This window comes from Lynx canadensis, chromosome A1 (assembly GCF_007474595.2).
Source record: "Lynx canadensis isolate LIC74 chromosome A1, mLynCan4.pri.v2, whole genome shotgun sequence".
Classification (NCBI taxonomy): Eukaryota; Metazoa; Chordata; class Mammalia; order Carnivora; family Felidae; genus Lynx; species Lynx canadensis.
In genome coordinates, this window is record NC_044303.2 from 47,445,313 (window position 1) to 47,464,734 (window position 19,422).

General features: G+C 37.8%; 2 protein-coding genes across 5 annotated transcripts in view; one reads left to right on the forward strand and one right to left on the reverse strand.

The window, feature by feature from the left end:
* BORA (BORA aurora kinase A activator) overlaps positions 1–4,007 on the forward strand; it is a 29,558-nt gene extending 25,551 nt beyond the window's left edge. For all 3 annotated transcript variants that reach the window (XM_030311951.1, XM_030311957.1, XM_032591916.1), the window contains exons 11-12: positions 2,472–2,588; positions 3,635–4,007. In XM_030311951.1, the coding sequence (XP_030167811.1) occupies positions 2,472–2,588; positions 3,635–3,661 (144 nt within the window). In that variant the 3' untranslated portion in view covers positions 3,662–4,007. The remainder of the gene's footprint in view (positions 1–2,471; positions 2,589–3,634) is intronic.
* Positions 4,008–7,243: 3,236 nt separating this feature from the next.
* Positions 7,244–19,422, reverse strand: part of DIS3 (DIS3 homolog, exosome endoribonuclease and 3'-5' exoribonuclease) — a 29,121-nt gene continuing 16,942 nt past the window's right edge. For both annotated transcript variants that reach the window (XM_030311920.1, XM_030311926.1), the window contains exons 14-21: positions 18,007–18,134; positions 13,800–13,886; positions 11,418–11,574; positions 9,853–10,067; positions 9,572–9,740; positions 9,277–9,435; positions 8,482–8,604; positions 7,244–7,602 (exon numbers count right to left, since the gene is read on the reverse strand). In XM_030311920.1, coding sequence (XP_030167780.1) covers positions 7,519–7,602; positions 8,482–8,604; positions 9,277–9,435; positions 9,572–9,740; positions 9,853–10,067; positions 11,418–11,574; positions 13,800–13,886; positions 18,007–18,134 — 1,122 coding nt within the window. In that variant the 3' untranslated portion in view covers positions 7,244–7,518. The remainder of the gene's footprint in view (positions 7,603–8,481; positions 8,605–9,276; positions 9,436–9,571; positions 9,741–9,852; positions 10,068–11,417; positions 11,575–13,799; positions 13,887–18,006; positions 18,135–19,422) is intronic.

The window sequence follows — 19,422 nt, forward strand, 5'->3', positions numbered from 1 at the left end:
GTGAGTAGAGTTCACATGAGTGTACTTTCAGTGCACTGCCTTAACTAATGGGAGACAAAGTCTTCTGTGACAAGTAGCGAGCAAGAGGGACAGAGAACGAGGAAAAGGAGGATGGTGAGGGAAGGGTGAAAGTACTGAGGCCTGATTTCAGGGAATGGACTACAAGCCACAACTCTTGCCAGCTGCCAACCTGAACCTGGACGGTTTTTTAAAGACCACATCTGATTCATGTGTGGGAAAAATATAGTAACTGTGTAGGGTGATGGCAGTAGAGACACCACTTAAAGGCAGCGTAGTCCAACTGGAAGCAGATCTACATAGCATTCAGAACTCAGTTTGAATTAGAGTTTGGTCATTTACAGGCTGTGGGATCTTAAGACAAGGTTCACTTGACAGTGAGTAGAGCGTGACTTTTTAAGCTATAAAAGCACCTCATGTACAGCTAAGAACAACTATAAAATGTTTCTGATGCCCCTGATGCCTGTGGGAAGTTACGAGATGATGTGTACTGTCTAGTTGGCCTGTGGTACGCATCATTAGTAGTGAGATGAGAGCCAGTGCGGTCAGCCAGCATCTCATGGGGCCGCCTGTTGATTATTCTCTTCCTGTGGAGTGGGACAAACTCCTGTGCCTGTCTTACTCCCTACTGTATTAACTTTTCCCTTGATGTATTACTATTGAGTTCCCTAAGCCAGTTGTTTGGCGCTAGTGATAAAAGTGTAATTGGCAGGGGGGCCTGGGTGGCTCAGTCATTTGAGCATCTCACTCTTGACTTTGGCTCAGGTCATGATCCCAGGGTGGTGGGGTCAAGCCCCGCTTTGGACTCTGTGCTAATTGTGGAACCTGCCTAAGATGGTCTCTCTTCTCTCCCTCTACCCCTCTCCCCCACCCTCTCCCTCTCAAAAATAAAATAAAAAATGAGTAATTGTCAGCTCCTCTGGAAGCAATCTGGTAATTATATTTTTGATCAAATAGCTGTTGAATGGCAACACAACCAGGTGTTTCCCCTAGAATGTAATGGAAGGTTGTTTTTTTTGTTTTTGTTTTAGGTGTTACAAGGATTTTATTCAAATACAATGTTACTCCCAGTGGTCAACACATAGGCATCCATCTCTGAAAACTGGGAACATTTTTCTTAAGATTATGAATGCACATAGGATATTACTTAGGATATTCTGATGTTGGTGATGGGGACAAAAATACACAATCTTTTCCTTCCTTCTGAACCTAATTTGCAAGAAAGAGTTTAAGTGCAGGGTGAATCCCTCCCCTCGTGGGGTTTTGTGTTTGGTGCTCAGCACTGCGCAGGTAGATGCCGTGTGTGTGTGTGTAGTGCACAGGGCTTGGAGCCTCAGCTCTTCATCACTGCATTTTGATACTGTGAAAGTCCCCTTTCTGACCCTTTACTTCCTCATGTGTGAAGTTAATAGGGTTGTCGCACGGACACAGTAAGAATGGCATTATACAGAGTGCCTTACAGGCCCTGGCACTTTTCTAGGCACTCAGTAATTATACATGTATCCAAACTGCAGTTTGCCAGAATCCCTTGTTTAATTTGGGGCTGCCAACAGTACATCCTAGAATGCTACAGTTAATTAAAATGAAAAGTTGAACTAACACCTAGAGCCATTGTATACGTGGTATTATTATGAAGTAAGATTTGTGTGTCAGCAGTGGGTGTGAGTATAATGTAAATGACCTTTTAAAAAATAAATTATTTTGAGTACTTTTAAAGATAGCATGCCTGTTAGTAAATCTTAGAGATACAGTCAAGCCATTCAAAGACAAGCCTGGTAAATAAATTGGAATTTGAAGTTGATTGTAATCCTCACTTTTATCTACTGAGTGTGATCACAAGGTAACAGGAAAGCAAGTTTATACTGGCTTGTTCACGGATTCTAAACGAAATTACAAGATATATTTTAGTAAAAGGAATGGTATAGTACAATGACTCCTTTGGAGAACAACCAGTTCTATGTAGAACTACATTTTATGTTTGCATATTACTTTTCAATTGCATTCAGTATGATCAGGAATAAATAATACATTGTTTTATTCAGTTGTGAGTGGTAGTATATAATGATTCACTTACATTTATATAATTATTAACTATATATTTTAAATAAATATAATTTTATTAGTGTTTATTTTTGAGAGAGAGCACAAGCTGGGGAGGGGCGGGGGGGGGGGGGGGGGACATAGACTCCGAAGCAGGCTCCAGGTTCTGAGCTGTCAGCACAGAGCCTGATGCGGGACTCGAACTCACAAACTGTGAGATCATGACCTGAGCCAAAGTCAACCACTTAACCGACTGAGCCACCCAGGCACCCCAATGTACATAATTTTAGAAATACATTTTATATATTTTTAATTTTACTTATTTAAACATAAAAGAAGTTTCTCAGATTTTGTGGATAAGTGAATTAGTTTGCAGTGTTATCCTTGGTATTTTTCCTTCTCTTCCCTATCAGATGGATAGTGGCTATAACACACAGAATTGTGGAAGCAATATTATGGATACGGTTGGAGCAGATAGTGATGCACAAACCTTGGAAGTTGAGAATAAATCTCAAGTTCTTAATACAAAGGTATGGAAAAAATAGAGAAAGATTGATATGGTTGTAGGTTATAAGTATTTACTAAATGTGATTTTTTTCAGGGGCGCCTGGCTGGCTCAGCTGGTGGAGCATGTGACTCTTCATCGTGGGGTTGGGAGTTCAAGCACTACATTAGGTGTAGAGATTACTTAAAAATATAAACAAAAATAAATGACCATTTTCAATATTTTTTCCACCCCATTTTGCTTAAAATTTTTTAAATTATCATGTTTAAGCCTCATCCTATTTTCAGTTCATTTAACCACAGAACGTGCTTTTTAAATCAAAACACTTCATTTTCCTAAATAACTCTGGCTATGGGAGAGATTAAGAGGTTGGAGAGGGAGAACTAGTCCTATTTTGGAATTGGCACCTGAACGCTTTTCCTTAAAACTAAAGGGAAAGATAGGTTTTTGCCTTTAACGTTTCAAACTGAGACTACACATCAAAATAAGAACTCTCAAAGGTTAAGTGCTTTTTTCTTAAAAATCCAAGAGCCTTTGGAGACCAGGAATAACACATACCTTACCTACTAAGTATTTGTACAGAAATATACTTTTGATTAGGACATTTACTGAACTTTCTAGATAGGATGGTTATACTATATACATATATATATACATATATATATATGTATATATATATGCATATTTGAATAAACATTAATTTTAGGCACTAATTGGGAGAATCTTTGATTTTTATATGCCAATTTATTAATGAACACAATACACTGAACACAGCTCTCCAGTGAATATGAAGATTTAATGTGGAGGCCACCTTAATTTCTCTTTCATCCATTTTGTCATGAGGTGGGATTGTAGTTGCCCATTTAAAAGTAAGCAAGCATTAGGATATAGGAAAACTACTCTTTTGGTTGCAGAATATGGACTTCTAGAAAATCCTATCTTCACTTGTACCTTTAGTATTCATAAGGAAATCCTCATTCCAGTTTTAAAAAATATTCACATAATAGTTGCATGCTTGAATGGTCCTATCCAAGCAGCAAATAAGGTATTTTCTGTTTTTTCCCCCCACAGGAAGACCGCATAACACAGAGGTGTTGAATGAGAACAGCAAATCCTCCCAAGGCAGCAGTCCATAGAATAACTTCTCAGAACCAAAGACCATCAGTGAATGGCTCCTCACATATTTTTTACACACAGGATCAATAATGTGATCGTGATTGGGAAAAAGTTGCTTTAACTAACAGGTTTAGCTTTTCTTCTTTCCCCCTTAATGTGAAAAATCAAGGGCTTAATTTAGTGACATGGGAACAACAGAAAAACTCCTGGAACTTTCAAGTCATTGAAGTACAAGTGTATTTTTTATTAATAAATATTTTTGTACTTACCTTGATTGATGTGTTTAACAATAAATTTGAGAGTAAGGACTTTGTCCCTATCCTACAGAGCCAGTGAACTGCTTATTAGTTAGTACACCCTACCAACAGCACTGAATTTGGCAGTAGTTGTGAGATCATGTAAAATTGTGAGGGTACTGTTTTACATAAAACGAATTTACATTTATAACCTTTGTGAAAGAAATAGATCTTAGATAAAAAGCAAACTTAATTGAAAAAATAGAAAGATGAAGGCTCCCAGACTTTTTTGTTCTTGATTTGTTAATTTCTGTGCAGAAATTCTTGGTTCCAGTGATAGCTGTTCCAGTTACTACTTTTGAAAACGTAAACACTAGAAAGGTCCAAATAGCATCTTAGTATCACACATTATTGGGGGTTTGAACTTAGTATCACACACCTGGGTGGCCCAGTCGGTTGGGCTTCCCACTCTTGGTTTTGGCTCAGGTCATGATCTCAGGGTCATGGATTCGGGCTCCATGTTGGGCTCTGCTGACAGAGTAGAGCCTGCTTGGGAATCTCTCTCTCTGCCCCAACCGTGCACACATACACATGCGTTCTCTCTCCAAATAAACTTTTTTTTTTTTATTTTTTATTTTTAAAAAAATTTTTTTTTTCAACGTTTATTTATTTTTGGGACAGAGAGAGACAGAGCATGAACGGGGGAGGGGCAGAGAGAGAGGGAGACACAGAATCGGAAACAGGCTCCAGGCTCTGAGCCATCAGCCCAGAGCCTGACGCGGGGCTCGAACTCCCGGACCGCGAGATCGTGACCTGGCTGAAGTCGGACGCTTAACCGACTGCGCCACCCAGGCGCCCCTCCAAATAAACTTTTAAAAAAAAATCATACATTATTAGTGGGGTAAATGTGGGAATGCCCAGAATATATCTCCATCCCTAGGGTTGGAACATTGTTTTCAGCTCAAATTTGGCTGGGGAGGAATAAATCAGTGGGGACTGGGTGACACAGTTCCTGTATGACTTTAGGCCTATAAAATTATGGTTGGGCAGACACAAAACTGATTTTTTAAAATCTTAAAGTTCACGTTGGGAGTAGAAGGGATGTATAAATTTTTTGGACACATTACCTCTGGAGAATGTATATTCGTATTTGCAAATCACCTTTTCAAAGTTATCTTATTCAAAAGATGGAGGAATAATTCACATGCAGCCCTAGGAAATAAGAACATACTATCATTGTGTCACTTTATTTTTTGCACCTTATAAGTTTATTGCTAACCTGCAAAAAGACCATTTCTTCCTGTGTACCTGATTCCTCTCCCCCAGCACACTAACCATTAAGTGGTTAGTCACTAGGTCCACTGCTCAAGACTCTATTATGAAATTGAGTCCTTAAGCAAATGGGCTTTAGAATCAATATAAACTTAAATTTAACAACTACTGTGCAGTAGGAGGAATTCAGTTCCCTGGCTATGTTTTCTTAATAGCACAAGAAATAAGATAGTGATTATAGCTTGGGTTCAAATCCATCATCACTTACTACTTGATCTGGGACATAAAACCTTCATCTTCTCATCTACTAAATGGGGAAAGTGGTTTTACCTAACAGGGCTTTTTAAGTGTAATATTCCACATATGCTACTTCGCCTAATAACTGGCACTAGAAGCATATTAGATTACCAAAGATGAAGCTTTAGGGTGAAAATTTGGATTCTGGTCATCTTAAACTACCCAATAAGGACTAATGCCTGAATTAGGTCTTCCTCATAAACGACACACAAGAAAACAAACTTGGAAAGTAGAAGGTTAGCCATTGCTTTGTTTAACCAAGAAGCCCCCATTTCCTTTTGTTGCAAGTAAACTACGGGCTGTTGGCAAAGGATTTTTAAATGGTGGGGCGGTGGAAATCAAATGAGTAATATTTTGTGACACATGAAGTTTGTGATATTTAAATGCAAGGTTTTGTTTGAACACAGCCAGGCTTGTCTCCATACTGTCTGCAGCTGCTTTCGCACTGCAATGGAAGAGTTGAGTACCGTGTTGTTACACAGACTGTCCAGCATCATCGAACATGGCTGGGCCTTTACAGAAAATGGCTTATTGGCACCTGCTCTTGCGTGTTAACTTACTACTTGGACCCAAGACCACTCCAAGTTATTTTCTTTAAACTGGAACAATTTCTGCCTCAATGTTGGGATGTTTTCCTCAGTAACAGGAAACTAGAGTGCCTAAATTGTACACATTGTAATTATTCCCACTGAGTATGCCTGCTGATATATTTGCCAGTCCTTTCTCTGGCATTGTACCACAAGCTACTTCAAGGCAGAGATAGTTTACCTGATGTGGTGATGAGCATGGTACATTGTAAGTACTTTAGAAATTGGATAAGCTAAGTAAATCTTTTTTTTAAGGTAACTCTATCTCAAAATATTTTTTTTTTTTTTTTTTTTTAATCTTTATTTTTGAGAGAGAAAGAGAGACAATCTGAAGCAGGCTCCAGGCTCTGAGCTGTCAGCACAGAGCCTGACGTGGGGTTTGAACTCACGAACTGCGAGATCATGACCTGAGCCGAAGTCGGACCGTTAACCGACTGAGCCACCCAGGCAGGCACCCCATATCTCAAAATAATTCTTAAAAAATAATCATTACTAATCTTTGTGGTTAACAAGGCATACCAAACTAATATTTACTTCAATTGTTCCCTTTAATATGTCCTTAACACGATCCCCCCTTTCCTACAGAACCTGATATGTATGCAGTTTAAAAGCCATTAATGACCTACTTTTTATAAGAAACATAATGTACGTGTTTAACGTGCCCTCTCTATTCTCTGAGTCCCAATGCCTTACTTGGAGGGGTGGAGGGGAAAGTGTGAGCTCTAAGGTCAAGGATGGTGATCACACTTCTTGGTATTAAAAAAAAACTTTCCAGTCAGATCCAAATATCCTACTTCTTGCCTTCCTACAACATCCAATTCCCAAAAACTCACAGCTGTTTAAGGACCACTAATAAAAATACCGGAAGCTTTCAACAGTAAGGGAACACTTAAAATAAATGAGGTAAATTAAAGATGGCAAAGGACTAAATTCCTTGACAAATCTTGACTTCATTGTCTTGCAATCTAATAACTGCCACACCAAACACGGACAGCTTTCAAGATTTAGAAAGAACAGATTGTTCCTGACTTCTCAAATGTTCTATCCTCCTCCATAGGAAAATGATAGTTTTTTTCTATCAATATTAAATAATCAAATTACTTATTAAAATTAATCTGTTCTTTAGCAAGCAGACGAATGCTCTATTTAAATGATATTTACAGATCCTTGAAGTTGCTATCCTGTCACTATTTACGTGATGGATATTCAATTGAATTTTTATGCATAAATAGTTCTGTTCAATTCAGAAATGAAGTAGTATGATGGGACAGACACAGTCAACAAACAGTTCAATAAAAATGCAAATTTTTAAAACCATTAAAATGTACTTAAGAGTAACAAACTGTATCACACACTTCTTAAGTTTAAAAGTGTTCACTCAAGGTTTCTTTTTTTGTTTTTTTTGTTTTAAGGAAACCAGTGTTTGAAGTTTTTTTGTTGACTGTAGCTATTTCTCACGTTTCTTCTTCTTTCTCTCTGGTTCATTAATGTCCATGTTTGGAGTATCAACCGGAATGCTTATTCCTGGGATCTAAAGTAATGCAAATAGGGAAAAAAATGTCAGTAAAAGCATTAAATAAGAATAAATCTCATTCTCATCTTCCCCTTCCCCACTGACAATTTCAAATTTAAAAGGATATAGGGGTAGAGAGGGAGAAGAAAGTAAAGGTTTTCCATACAAAGTATACATTTTTCACACACAAATGGTGGCTTAAAATGTAAAAGGTAGACAGTCTCTGGATGGCAAGCTGTCAGTGACACTGTCACTGTCATTTGTAAAGTGTGGTTGAACTTGAACACTTCCAGTTTACCCTAGCTAGGCCCCTGTAACAGTCAGCATCAGAGGCCTTAGGTGTGTGGGACAGAACAAGGTTAAGAACCAGTAACTTAGGGGGAAACATACTTAATCTTCAAAAGTTCAGATTTCAAAACCAATTAAAGTGAAAAGGGACCAGGCAGGATATCTCAGAGATGTCTCAGCATCTGATACTGAGGACCTTTTCCAAAGAATCCCCAATATCTGGGATCCCACAGCTTAGGAAAATCAGTCACAAAATAGATTTGCTATGCAAATATCTGGCCTCTACACTATTTACAAGATCCTCTTTATTTTCATTTATTTTTCTACCGTTTATTTATTTTTGAGAGAGCGAGAGAAGCAGAAAGAGAGGGAGAGAGAGAATCCCAAGCTGGCTCCATGCTCAGTGCAGAGCCCTATGCAGGGCTCGATGCCACCTCCATGAGTTCACGACCTGAGTTAATATCAAGAGTTGGAGGCTCAACCAACTGAGCCACCCAGGCTCCCCAATTCTCTATTCTTGAACAGAAATAACTTATGACCACACTCCTGTCTTTCACACAGTATGTGCTATATCCCATCACAACACAGACAGTTTAAGTTTGGTCTTACCTGTGGTTCTACCAGGGACATTCGAATTTTCTGATGCTGAAGATTAGATGAGTCTAACATGATTTTCACTTTAACTTTATCAAAAATATGGAACACTGTATCCTCTATTTTAAGTGAAGGAATCTAAACAAAACACATTTTACTGCTTTTTAAACTGCTTTCATACACTTGAGGTTTGTTCTAGTTCTTTATCTTTCACATTGATTTAAAAGTTTACATTAAATAATTACTTCCATATTTAATAAGCATCTAGGTGTTCAATATAACAAAAACCACCAATCTAGTAGCTTCACGTATACGTGGCCTATTTATGTGCATACTACCCATTTTCAGTAAAATGGTCCCACTGTATACATTCATTCATCTCAGGATTCTCACCCCATTCATCAGCAAATTGTTGGTCTACTAGAAGAAAAGGTACTGTGGGCAAGGTCTGCTGTTTTGTAGTTCTATTAAGGTTAGGGAAGTAGGGAGTGTGTCAGATAAGAGATGCTGGAAAGAGGTTTAAAAAATTCCTCCAGGCTATAAGCAATCATTTATTCCATTAATGCATCTGTCTGCCTAGTGCAAAGCATAATTCAAGTTTTCCTTGAAGGGGGAAACTACACAACGTAAAATCAAGGACAACACTTGTATGTGAGAAGATATACTGAGGTGGGAAATTATGAACAGAACAAACTTAGTTGGCACAAGTAACTGTAGCATACAAAACATAATTTTATCCTTTCTAGGTACCATTAAAAAAAGTGCCCCCTCCAGAAAAAAAACAAAACAAGAACATTAGAAATACTATACCTCATCATCATAAATAAGCCTTGGCTTTGGTTTGTCCTTTTCTTCAAAAAAGACTGTACCTTCTAAACCATACTTTGGAATTAACACCACAATAGCATTCTTCCTTACAAATAGAATATAGGCCTCTTCACTTACTATTCCTTTACTTTTGAAGAACAACTGTAAAATAACATACAACATTATTAAGGATTATCTTAAAGTATTTTTTTTTGGAAATTAATAAAAAGCATTCTGAAATTAAATTAAAGGTGAACAAAACCTCATCTCTCCAATATTACTGACAGAGGGCAAATACCTGAGTATGAAAAGCTACTGATGCACGTTGGGCATACTGAGCCATTTTGTGCCTGAAATTAAGATTTTTACATAAATCTGCAAGCTTGTGTTTGTCTGTCAACTCTGGGTAAGTACAGTCAGCCCCAATAGCCACAGCCAACAACCGATGAACGATGATGTCTGCATATCTAGACACATGAAGGAGAAAGAAAAAATCACACTATGTTAGCATTAAAGCATCTTTTCACAATTGAAAATCAACTATTCTCTATCTCCTATAATTTTATAAGAAAAAAGTACCTTCTGATGGGTGAAGTAAAATGTGTATAGATAGGGGATGCTAAGCCATAGTGATGAAAATCATTATCCATTCCAGAGCAGAAGTACACAGCCTGCATCATACAGCGAGTGGCTAATATCCTTAAGAGAGTGTTCAGATACGGGAAGGTAGGAGAATCAGCCCGGTCCAAAGAGTCAGCCAAGGACTTGGCTGTATCAGTTTTAATTTCCAAATTCTAAGAGCAATGAAGGGGAAAGAGCATCATATTAAACATTTTAAAATCAGTACCATCATGTCTTCAAAACACAAATTATATTGAATAAATATGGTGGTCTTGACCAGATGGTATTTATACCTTTTTTCCTTAACCTAAGAGAACTACAAATAATTTATAAAAAGTAATTTTGTGTAACATCAAAGCTGAAAATTTTCTGAATGCATTTAAAGGTACTATGTATCAACCTCCTGCAGAAGTTTCAAAGGGGAAATGGACCGTGGTAGCAGTAGCTCCGTTTCTCCAAGTCCAATTGGTGCCTGACTATTCTTTGTTGCAATAGGAAAAAAAAAAATCAAAGCAGATCTGGATCCTTGTCAGCATGTCTGGATTTCCCCTGCAGGTATTTATTTTCCTTCCATTCAAAGTAGAAGTAAAGGCCAGAAGCAAACTAAAACTTTATTGGTCACTAAAGCCCAATCTGCTGATACATCAAAGTAACTGCTTTGTTCTACTGTGGGAGAGGAGGCAAAAATACTTAAATCCTCCCTCCTCTACCCAGATCTTAGGAAGAAATAAGACAGTAAGAGAAAATTCCCCAATTTACAGTGCAAGCCTTACAGCAGAGAAGCTGATTCTATTCTTATGGAGATGATAGGAGTAGTAGGCCCACCAGAAAGATTTGAAAAATCAGAAACCAACACCATTCCGTTAGAATAATACCCTGAGGCCCAATACTACTTCCAGCATTATTCTGGGCAGGAAAGGTTGGACTTGAATAAGTGATCCAAAGAAAACCAATGTAAGCCGTAGTCCCCTCAAGGGTAAGGGTAATTATGCCTAAGTGAAAGTCCACTAACCAAAGCTATGTGGTGGAGGATACAATACCCTTTCTAGATATTTCCATTTCCCTAATGTATGCAGTAAATGGACTTACTTCTTAGAGACATGATATAAAGAGGGCTTAACTGAGTTGAAGAGGAAAAAAATTATTTCTAAGTCTCTAAAGTTAGGCAGTTCAGAGGAGGCATGAAATAACACAGGCATAAAGAACATGTATAAAGGCAAAGAGATATGGAAGAGCTTCATATGTTCAGAATATTGCAAATAACTTAGTCTGGAACTTATGGCTGTAGCATAGGGTGCTCTTTAAGGACATTAAAGAATTTTATTAAGCAAATGATTTCAGTGTGGGAAGAGACGACTACACCCAAGTTAGGTAAAAATTTTTTTTTAAATCAAAGATACTCCTGGCATATTTTTGTATCAAAAAACAACGCAACTTTCCTGTAGATGCAAATACAGATAATATAGTACAACAGATAAATCACAACACAAATACAGATGATTTTGCAAACTATGTGACCTTACCTTGGATTTAGCTGCCTTAACAAGAATTTCATAATTTGATGGAGGAGGAGCAGGATGTTTTCGAAGCAGGGCATGTTCTGAAAATTCTTCGTGAATTTTTTTTGCAACAGAGATATTGGCAAGTAACATAAATTCTTCCACCATGGAATTTGTTTCTCTGCCAACGGAAAAATCATTAAATAAGGATATCACATTTATTCCCAGGTTATCTTCTCTATCAGGGAGACAATAGACATACTTCCTATGTAAACATTCATAGTGTGTGCACATGCTTGTTTTTAATAACTTCTGACTCCCATTTTTCAGCTGTGGTGTTAACAATCTCTTACTATGCATCTACTACATGAGTAAATCTCATGTGAGAGACTTTGAAACTGCATTTAAAAAATAAAAGCTTTACAGGGAACCTGAGTGGCTCAGTCGGTGAAGCATCTGACCCTTGATTTTGGCTCAGGTCATGATATCACGGGTTCGGGGATGGAGCCCCGCATCAGGCTTGTGCGGAGTCTACTTAGGGTTCTCTCTCTCCCTCTCAGTCCCTTCACTGCTCTCATTTTCTCTCTCTCAAAAATAAATAAACTTTAAAATGAATGAATAAAGGTTACTAACTCTAGTAATATATAAAATCTAAACTGTACTGAACATTTCACCTTCTTTTACTAAGTCTGAAGAGATTTTTAACTCTAAATGCATTTAAAAAGTTTACTAAGAAGAATTAAAAGCTATTTAGATCAGATCAATTTGGGCTTAAAAAATTAAAATTTTCAGGGCGTCTGGGTGGCGCAGTCGGTTAAGCGTCCGACTTCAGCCAGGTCACGATCTCGCGGTCCGGGAGTTCGAGCCCCGCGTCGGGCTCTGGGCTGATGGCTCAGAGCCTGGAGCCTGTTTCCGATTCTGTGTCTCCCTCTCTCTCTGCCCCTCCCCCATTCATGCTCTGTCTCTCTCTGTCCCAAAAATAAATAAACGTTGAAAAAAAAAAATTAAAAAAAAAATTAAAATTTTCACCAATAAATCACAAAAATGAAGAAATTATATTTACATTAGCCATTCTGGGTATTTATTACAGGCCAGACATTGCACTATGTTGTAAGATATCTATCTATATCCATACACACACACACACACACACACAGACATTAGTCCTGTTTTGCAGATGACAAAACTAAGGATGTGTAGCATTATTCTCTTGCTCAAAGTCGGAGTTAGTAGTAACAAGACCCAAGCCCACATAATCTGACTTCAAAACTCTTAACCAATTTCCTAGTCCTCTCACTCTATATCGTTAGTCCATGTCTATCTACAACTTAGGTTAGTAAATTATCTGTGTTCTGTTTACACTGTGTTTTCTTTCTCCCAAGTCACTAACATGCATTATGTTAATCTTTCATTCATGTTTCCATTTTTAACATCCTAGAACTTCTTGACTAGATTCCTTTTACTTTTTAAATATTAGGAAGGCCTCTAATCATACCTTTAAAACTACAATCTGATAGAAATTTGTTTTTTCTGCTTGGTAAAAAGAAATGGATGATGTTCTACTTTGGCAAAGTTAGATTCAACATTTTCCTCAAAAAAACCCTCTTAGTAATAGGCTTACTATTCATATTAACATTACTTATATTTGACCAATAGTTCACCCAAAAGTATTTTTTAATTGTAGCTCTAATTTTATAATTTTATAAAGCACAAAATGAGCATGTACTCAAATTTCTGGTCCTAAGAAACCTGAGTGCATGCTCATTTTTAATCTTGTTTATCTAATAGAAAAAAGTGTAAGTATACATTTAATGTCAGAATTACCTGGTAAGAGGCATGGAAAAGAGGCCTAACTCTGATTTAACCAAAAATAGCCTTTCTTCCTAAATCAATACAACAGTAATAACAATAACATGAGTATTCTTAACACCCTGTGAGATAGGTACCATTCAATCCCATTTTAACAACAAACAGAGGTATAGAAATGTTAAGTAACTTGTCTGGAGCCATTGGAGAAAGTGAGATCCAAACCTAGGTAGTCTGGCTTCAAAGCACGTGATCTTGACCACTATTCTCTTCTACATTAAATATTAAATTACTAGGGCAATCTTTTACTTACCACAACTATTACTAGTCAAGTTCTATTATCAAGTTGAATCAAGACCAATTCAAGCTGAAAATTTTTCTATTATAATAATACTTCTCAATTTTACATAAGATAGACTAAAAAGCAAAATGATACTTACTTTTCTCTATATATCGTAAGTCAAAAAACTACAGAAATCACAGCCCTACTAGAAATAGGTATTTTGGGTATAAATATGTTTTGTTTATTATTATATATACTAGATATTACATTTAAGATAAGATAAAAATCTTATCTAATGCCCATTAAAAGTTACATACCTAAGTTCCTTGGTCTGCAGATCTATAGGATCATGAGTTTCACTGTCCATGTGGAATCGAACTTCTGGAGAAGAAAGTGTCAAAGCCCTAAATAAAAATCAAAGAGGTAAATCAGTCAAGTGAGCCAATAACAGACATAATTCCAGAAGTGATGCTTTTAAAATAGAAAATGATTATAACAAAAGCATTAACAGTTTTCTTTCTGAAGGCTTTAAGGTCAACCTGCTAAGTTTTATGTTCTATTTTTATGGAAAGCTTTGTATCTTACAGATCTAAAATGTATTTAAAAAGAGAACAATAGTGAGGCGCCTGGGTGGATCAGTCAGTTAAGTGTTTGACTCTTGATTTCAGCTCAGGCCATGATCTCATGGTTGTGGGATTGAGCCACACGTCAGGCTCTGTGCCGACAACACAAAACATGCTTGGGATTCTCTCTCTCTACCCCTCTCCTGCTCATGTATATTTTCTCTCATTCTCTCAAAATACATAAATATACATTTTTAAAAACTTAAAAAAAAAAAAAAAGGACAATAGCAACACAGTAAGAGTCCTTGTGCTTCTGAGAATCTAAATATGTTCTGTACCCAAACTGTGGGCTTTTATTGAGCTACAGGAGTCTATAATCACTTTTACAAATGAAGAAGATAACAGGTAGGGTTTTATTTACTACTGAAAATAATGTATTGGGGAAAGGGATGACAGAGAGAGGCAAAAGAGAAGCTTCCATGTGTAGATGAGTACTATCAGAAGACCCACAGTTCAAAAGTACCTCCACGTTCACTCAGCCAACAGAGGGGACTGATAAACTACTACCCTGATATGCTACACACACTGACAGCTACTGATCTGGAATGCTACATGTCAGACAACACCCTATGTTAAGTGCTTTCTGTGCATGGTTCACTTAATGAGTTAGCAAGTTCTCCTGTGAAAAGTAAATTCCAACAAGGAAAATCTTATGTTTCTTCATACCTTGATGCTATTTTCATCAGCTCCAAACCAACTTAAAGAATTTTAATGAAGGGGCGCCTGGGTGGCTCAGTTGGTTGAGCATCCAACTTTGGCACAGGTCATTATCTTGCAGTTCGTGAGTTTGAGCCCCGTGTCGGGCTCTGTGCTGACAGCTCGGAGCCTGGAGCCTGCTTCAGATTCTGTGTCTCCCTCTCTCTCTGTCCCTTCCCCGCTCATGCTCTGTCTCTCAAAAATGAATAAACGTTAAAAAAAATTTTTTTAAAGAATTTTAATGAAGCCGGGTAACCCTAAACAATCATGGAGAAGGGGGAAACGTAAAGGAAAAACGAGGAGATGGTGCAAGCTAATTCTTCACCTTTTCCCTCAATTCTTCAGCTTTATTAGAGGAACAACCAAAGGAATACTAGAGAGAGAATCTTGACCAATTTTCCTTTCTTGCTACGCAGTCTTTACAACAAGATTCTACACTACGTTTAGTCTGTGTTTAATACATCTGGCCTAAAAAGCAATTCTTTCAAAGACTGAGAAGATTCAATGATCTGTTTTTACCAGGAAATGACTGTCTAGTTACAAAATTAAGTAGACTGTTTTTTTTTTTTTTAACGTTTATTTATTTTTGAGACACAGAGAGACAGAGCATGAACGGGGGAGGGGCAGAGAGAGAGGGAGACACAGAATCGGAAGCAGGCTCCAGGCTCTGAGCCATCAGCCCAGAGCCCGACGCGGGGCTCGAATTCACGGGCTGTGACATCGTGACCTGAGCCGAAGTTGGACACTTAGCCAACTGAGCCACCCAGGCGCCCCAAGTAGACTGTTTTTGACATTAAAAATTATCTTTCTGTCCTAATTAAGAGAAGCTATGTTACAAGTGCAAATTTCTCTCCCTTACTTTATTTTTTTTTTTTTTAATTTTTTTTTCAACGTTTTTTATTTATTTTTGGGACAGAGAGAGACAGAGCATGAACAGGGGAGGGGCCGAGAGAGAGAGAGAGACACAGAATCGGAAACAGGCTCCAGGCTCCGAGCCATCAGCCCAGAGCCTGACGCGGGGCTCGAACCCACAGACCGCAAGATCGTGACCTGGCTGAAGTCGGACGCTTAACCGACTGCGCCACCCAGGCGCCCCTCTCCCTTACTTTAAAACCACCAAAATGAATATAGTTTCAATTTGCATTTCATTCATTTTGCTTTTAAAACAAACTTTTTAAAAATTTTAAACATTTATTCATTTTTGAGACAGAGAGAGACAGGGCATGAGCAGGGGAGGGGCAGAGAGAGGGAGACACAGTATCTGAAGCAGGCTCCAAGCTCTGTCAGCACAGAGCCCAATGTGGAGCTCAAACCCACGAACTGTGAGATCATGACCTGAGCTTAAGTCAGACGCTTAACTGACTGAGCCACCCAAATGCCCCTAAAACTTTCTAGAAGTTATCTTTACACACTCTCTTCTGATGTCTGGCATACTAAAAACCTTCAATGAACAAACACTTGCTGGAAAATGTGTGGTGTCCTTTTTAGTTTCTTTGGGTTTCACTGCATCTAAATTATCCTCACACACTTTTAAGTTTTCTATTTAGGATTATATGAAATATTCCCAGAAAACTCACCTGTGTGAGGAGACAGGGATGGCTCGGTGCAACTACCTAGAGAACAACACTGTCCAATGGAACTTTCGGTAGGGATTTAAATGTTCTCTATTCACATTCTCCATTATGGTAGACACTAGCCATAAGTGACTAGTGAAATGTGGCTGTTGTGACTCAGAAACTAAATTCTTAATTTCCATTAGTTGTAATGGATTTTAATTTAAATAGGCACATCTCATGACACAGCACAGAACAGTTTGTGCTCCCCAACAAAAGCACTTTTAGTAGCCGCTTGTAACCCTACCCTGATGGGCATTGGGCATGGTTACCCATAGACCAACATCTGGAAGCCAGCTGTACTTGCTTCACTCTGATGGTTGATGATGTCTTTTGTTATTTTTTTTAATGTTTATTTGTGAAAGAGAGAGAGACACACAGTGTGAGCAGGCGAGGGGCAGAGAGAGGGAGACACAGAATCTGAAGCAGGTTCCAGGCTCGGAGCTGTCTGCACAGAGCCTGATGCAGAGCTCGAACTCACGAACTGCAAGATCATGACCTGAGCTGAAGTCAGATGCTTAACCCAGGCGCCCCAAGGATGTCTCTTAGAAATCAAATTTCTTTTACCTACTTTATCTCAACACGTTTGGGTACTTGGATACTACTTATCTCACACTGTTGCAGTTAGGCAAATCCAATGATATAACAGCTAAGAGACACATACCTGCCACTAGCTATCAAATCTTTGGGAAGACTGCTTCTATGTAACTTTTAATCATTTAAAAAATGAAGGTATTGGATTAAATAATCTCTAAAATCACTTCAAACTCTAAAGTGCAATAAGTTCATCCACATTTATTTAAGCATCTGAAAACCAATGTTCAATATGGAAACTCATTTCTAACTAAAATTAGAAACAATCTGCAGAACAGTCTTAAGGAGCTCTTGCCTCTCTAGAATCTCTTCCAGATCTTTAGCTCAAATATATCAGGTCTTTCTTTTTTTTAAATGTTTATTTTTGAGAGAGAGAGACAGAGCATGAACAGGGGGGGAGGGGCAGAGAGCGTGAGACACAGAATCTGAAGCAGGCTCCAGACTCTGAGTTGTCAGCACAGAGCCTGACGCAGGGCTCAAACCCACAAATTGTGAGATCATGACCTGAGCCAAAGTCAGAAGCTTAACCGACTGAGCCACCCAGGCGCCCCTCACATATATCAGTTTTTAGCACAATAAAGTACAAAGACAGAACTACTAAACAAACATCAGTTCAGAATCAAGCAAGTTGCAAACCTAAAAGGTAGCCAAAAGAAAAAGAAATGTCTCTACTTAAGAGTTTCTATTCAGCTCATTAAATAAATCATCATTATCTGTGACAAAACACTTTAAAAAGTTCACAAGTTATCTTATTACCAGAATAAATAAAGATACTTTTTTTTTTTTTTTTGACTGAGAGAGAGTACGATCAGGGAGGGGCAGAGAGAGAGGAGAACAGAGGATCCTAAACAGGCTCTGCACTGACAGCATCAAGCCCAATGTGGGGCTTGAACCCATAAACCGTGAGATCATGACCTGAGCCGAAGTTAGATATTCAACCGACTGAACCACCCAGGTGCCCCTAAATTAAGACACTTCTTAATATTTTTGAAATGTACCCTTTTTCAATTCTTCTTTTTTTCAAAATTTTAGCGAGTTTATTTAGTCCACGGAGACTAGTGGTAATATCATCATTCATGGCTGTGGAATCAATCCTCATCTGAGCTTCAGCATACGTAAGAGAAGCCTAAAAAAGAAATCAGACGTTACTATAACTCTTATAAAAACCAGTTTACTATATTTTCATACTTCCACTATATACTTATAGCTAGATTCCTAGCTATACTATTTATACTCCACACCTATAACCTCTGGCTCATTATTTTGTATCTGATGCAACACACAACATAAGCAAACTCATGTTAAAACAAAACAGTAGTATTCATTGATAAATAAATTGCTTAAACTTTAATTACGTTCATAGTTCAGTTAACATATAAATACTTAGGTAATGCTTAAATAAAATAAAAAAGGAAGTTATATTATCCTCGGACAATGACTGTAAAGTGAAATCCTTTCCAGATGATCACTGCTTCCTTACTCAATGGCAAATAATTAAGAAACTATAATAATGTAGACATGTTTTACAGAAAATCTACGAAATACCCCATAGTAAGTATCTAAAAATAAGACCAATCGTAGGAAAAAAGATTTCAAGTAAGTTCTAATTATAATCTGAACACACAAATAGTGCTTCTGTTCCTATTTCACATCTCATCGAAAACTACCATTTTTTAGCTTATTTAAAACTAAAAATAAAAATAAAAGCACCTTCGCCAGTAAAAATCAGGAATAGCATCAGAGAGCTGGATGATACCAGCCAGGTCAGATTCTGGGGAGAGGCAACTTACCTACTAGGAATTAGGAGTTCCCCTTCTAAAAACGTTTTCTGTTTATATTCACTAAATTTTATTTTTCATACGATTTTGTTACACTGACCAAGTCTGGGAGAAAAATAAACTCATCCTTTTAAAAAATACAAACTGAGGAAGGCTTCAATCATTCACACGTGGCTGTCAGCCCAACACTGCTTTCTTTTCCAACCACTAGTTCATCCAGAACTGCTGAAGGCAACTAGTTGATGGCAAACCTCAGGCGAAGATTCAGGGCAAAGGGAGAAGAGAAGGGAATCTGGGTAGATTGCCAATAAAGGGAAGGATGAGAAAGTTAGCCTGGCTCCCTTTTGTCTGACCTGAGCTCTTAGGCTAGTTCTGCTGAAATCCAACCATAATTCCTAACATCATTTCTATGAAAAAATGTGAGTAAAAGAAGACGGTGTACATGCCAACTTTGAAAATACTGACGGGTTATAAGTTGGAACCATTTCAAATGGTAGTGTTCCTGAGTTGAAGCAAAAAGTCATCTATTTAGTCTTCTCAAGTATCCAGGCTTTGCAAGTTTCTGAATACAAAATAATGGCAGCAAGATTTAAGCAGAAAACTGGAAAAAATTAGATTTTGCTGCAGCACTGGCGG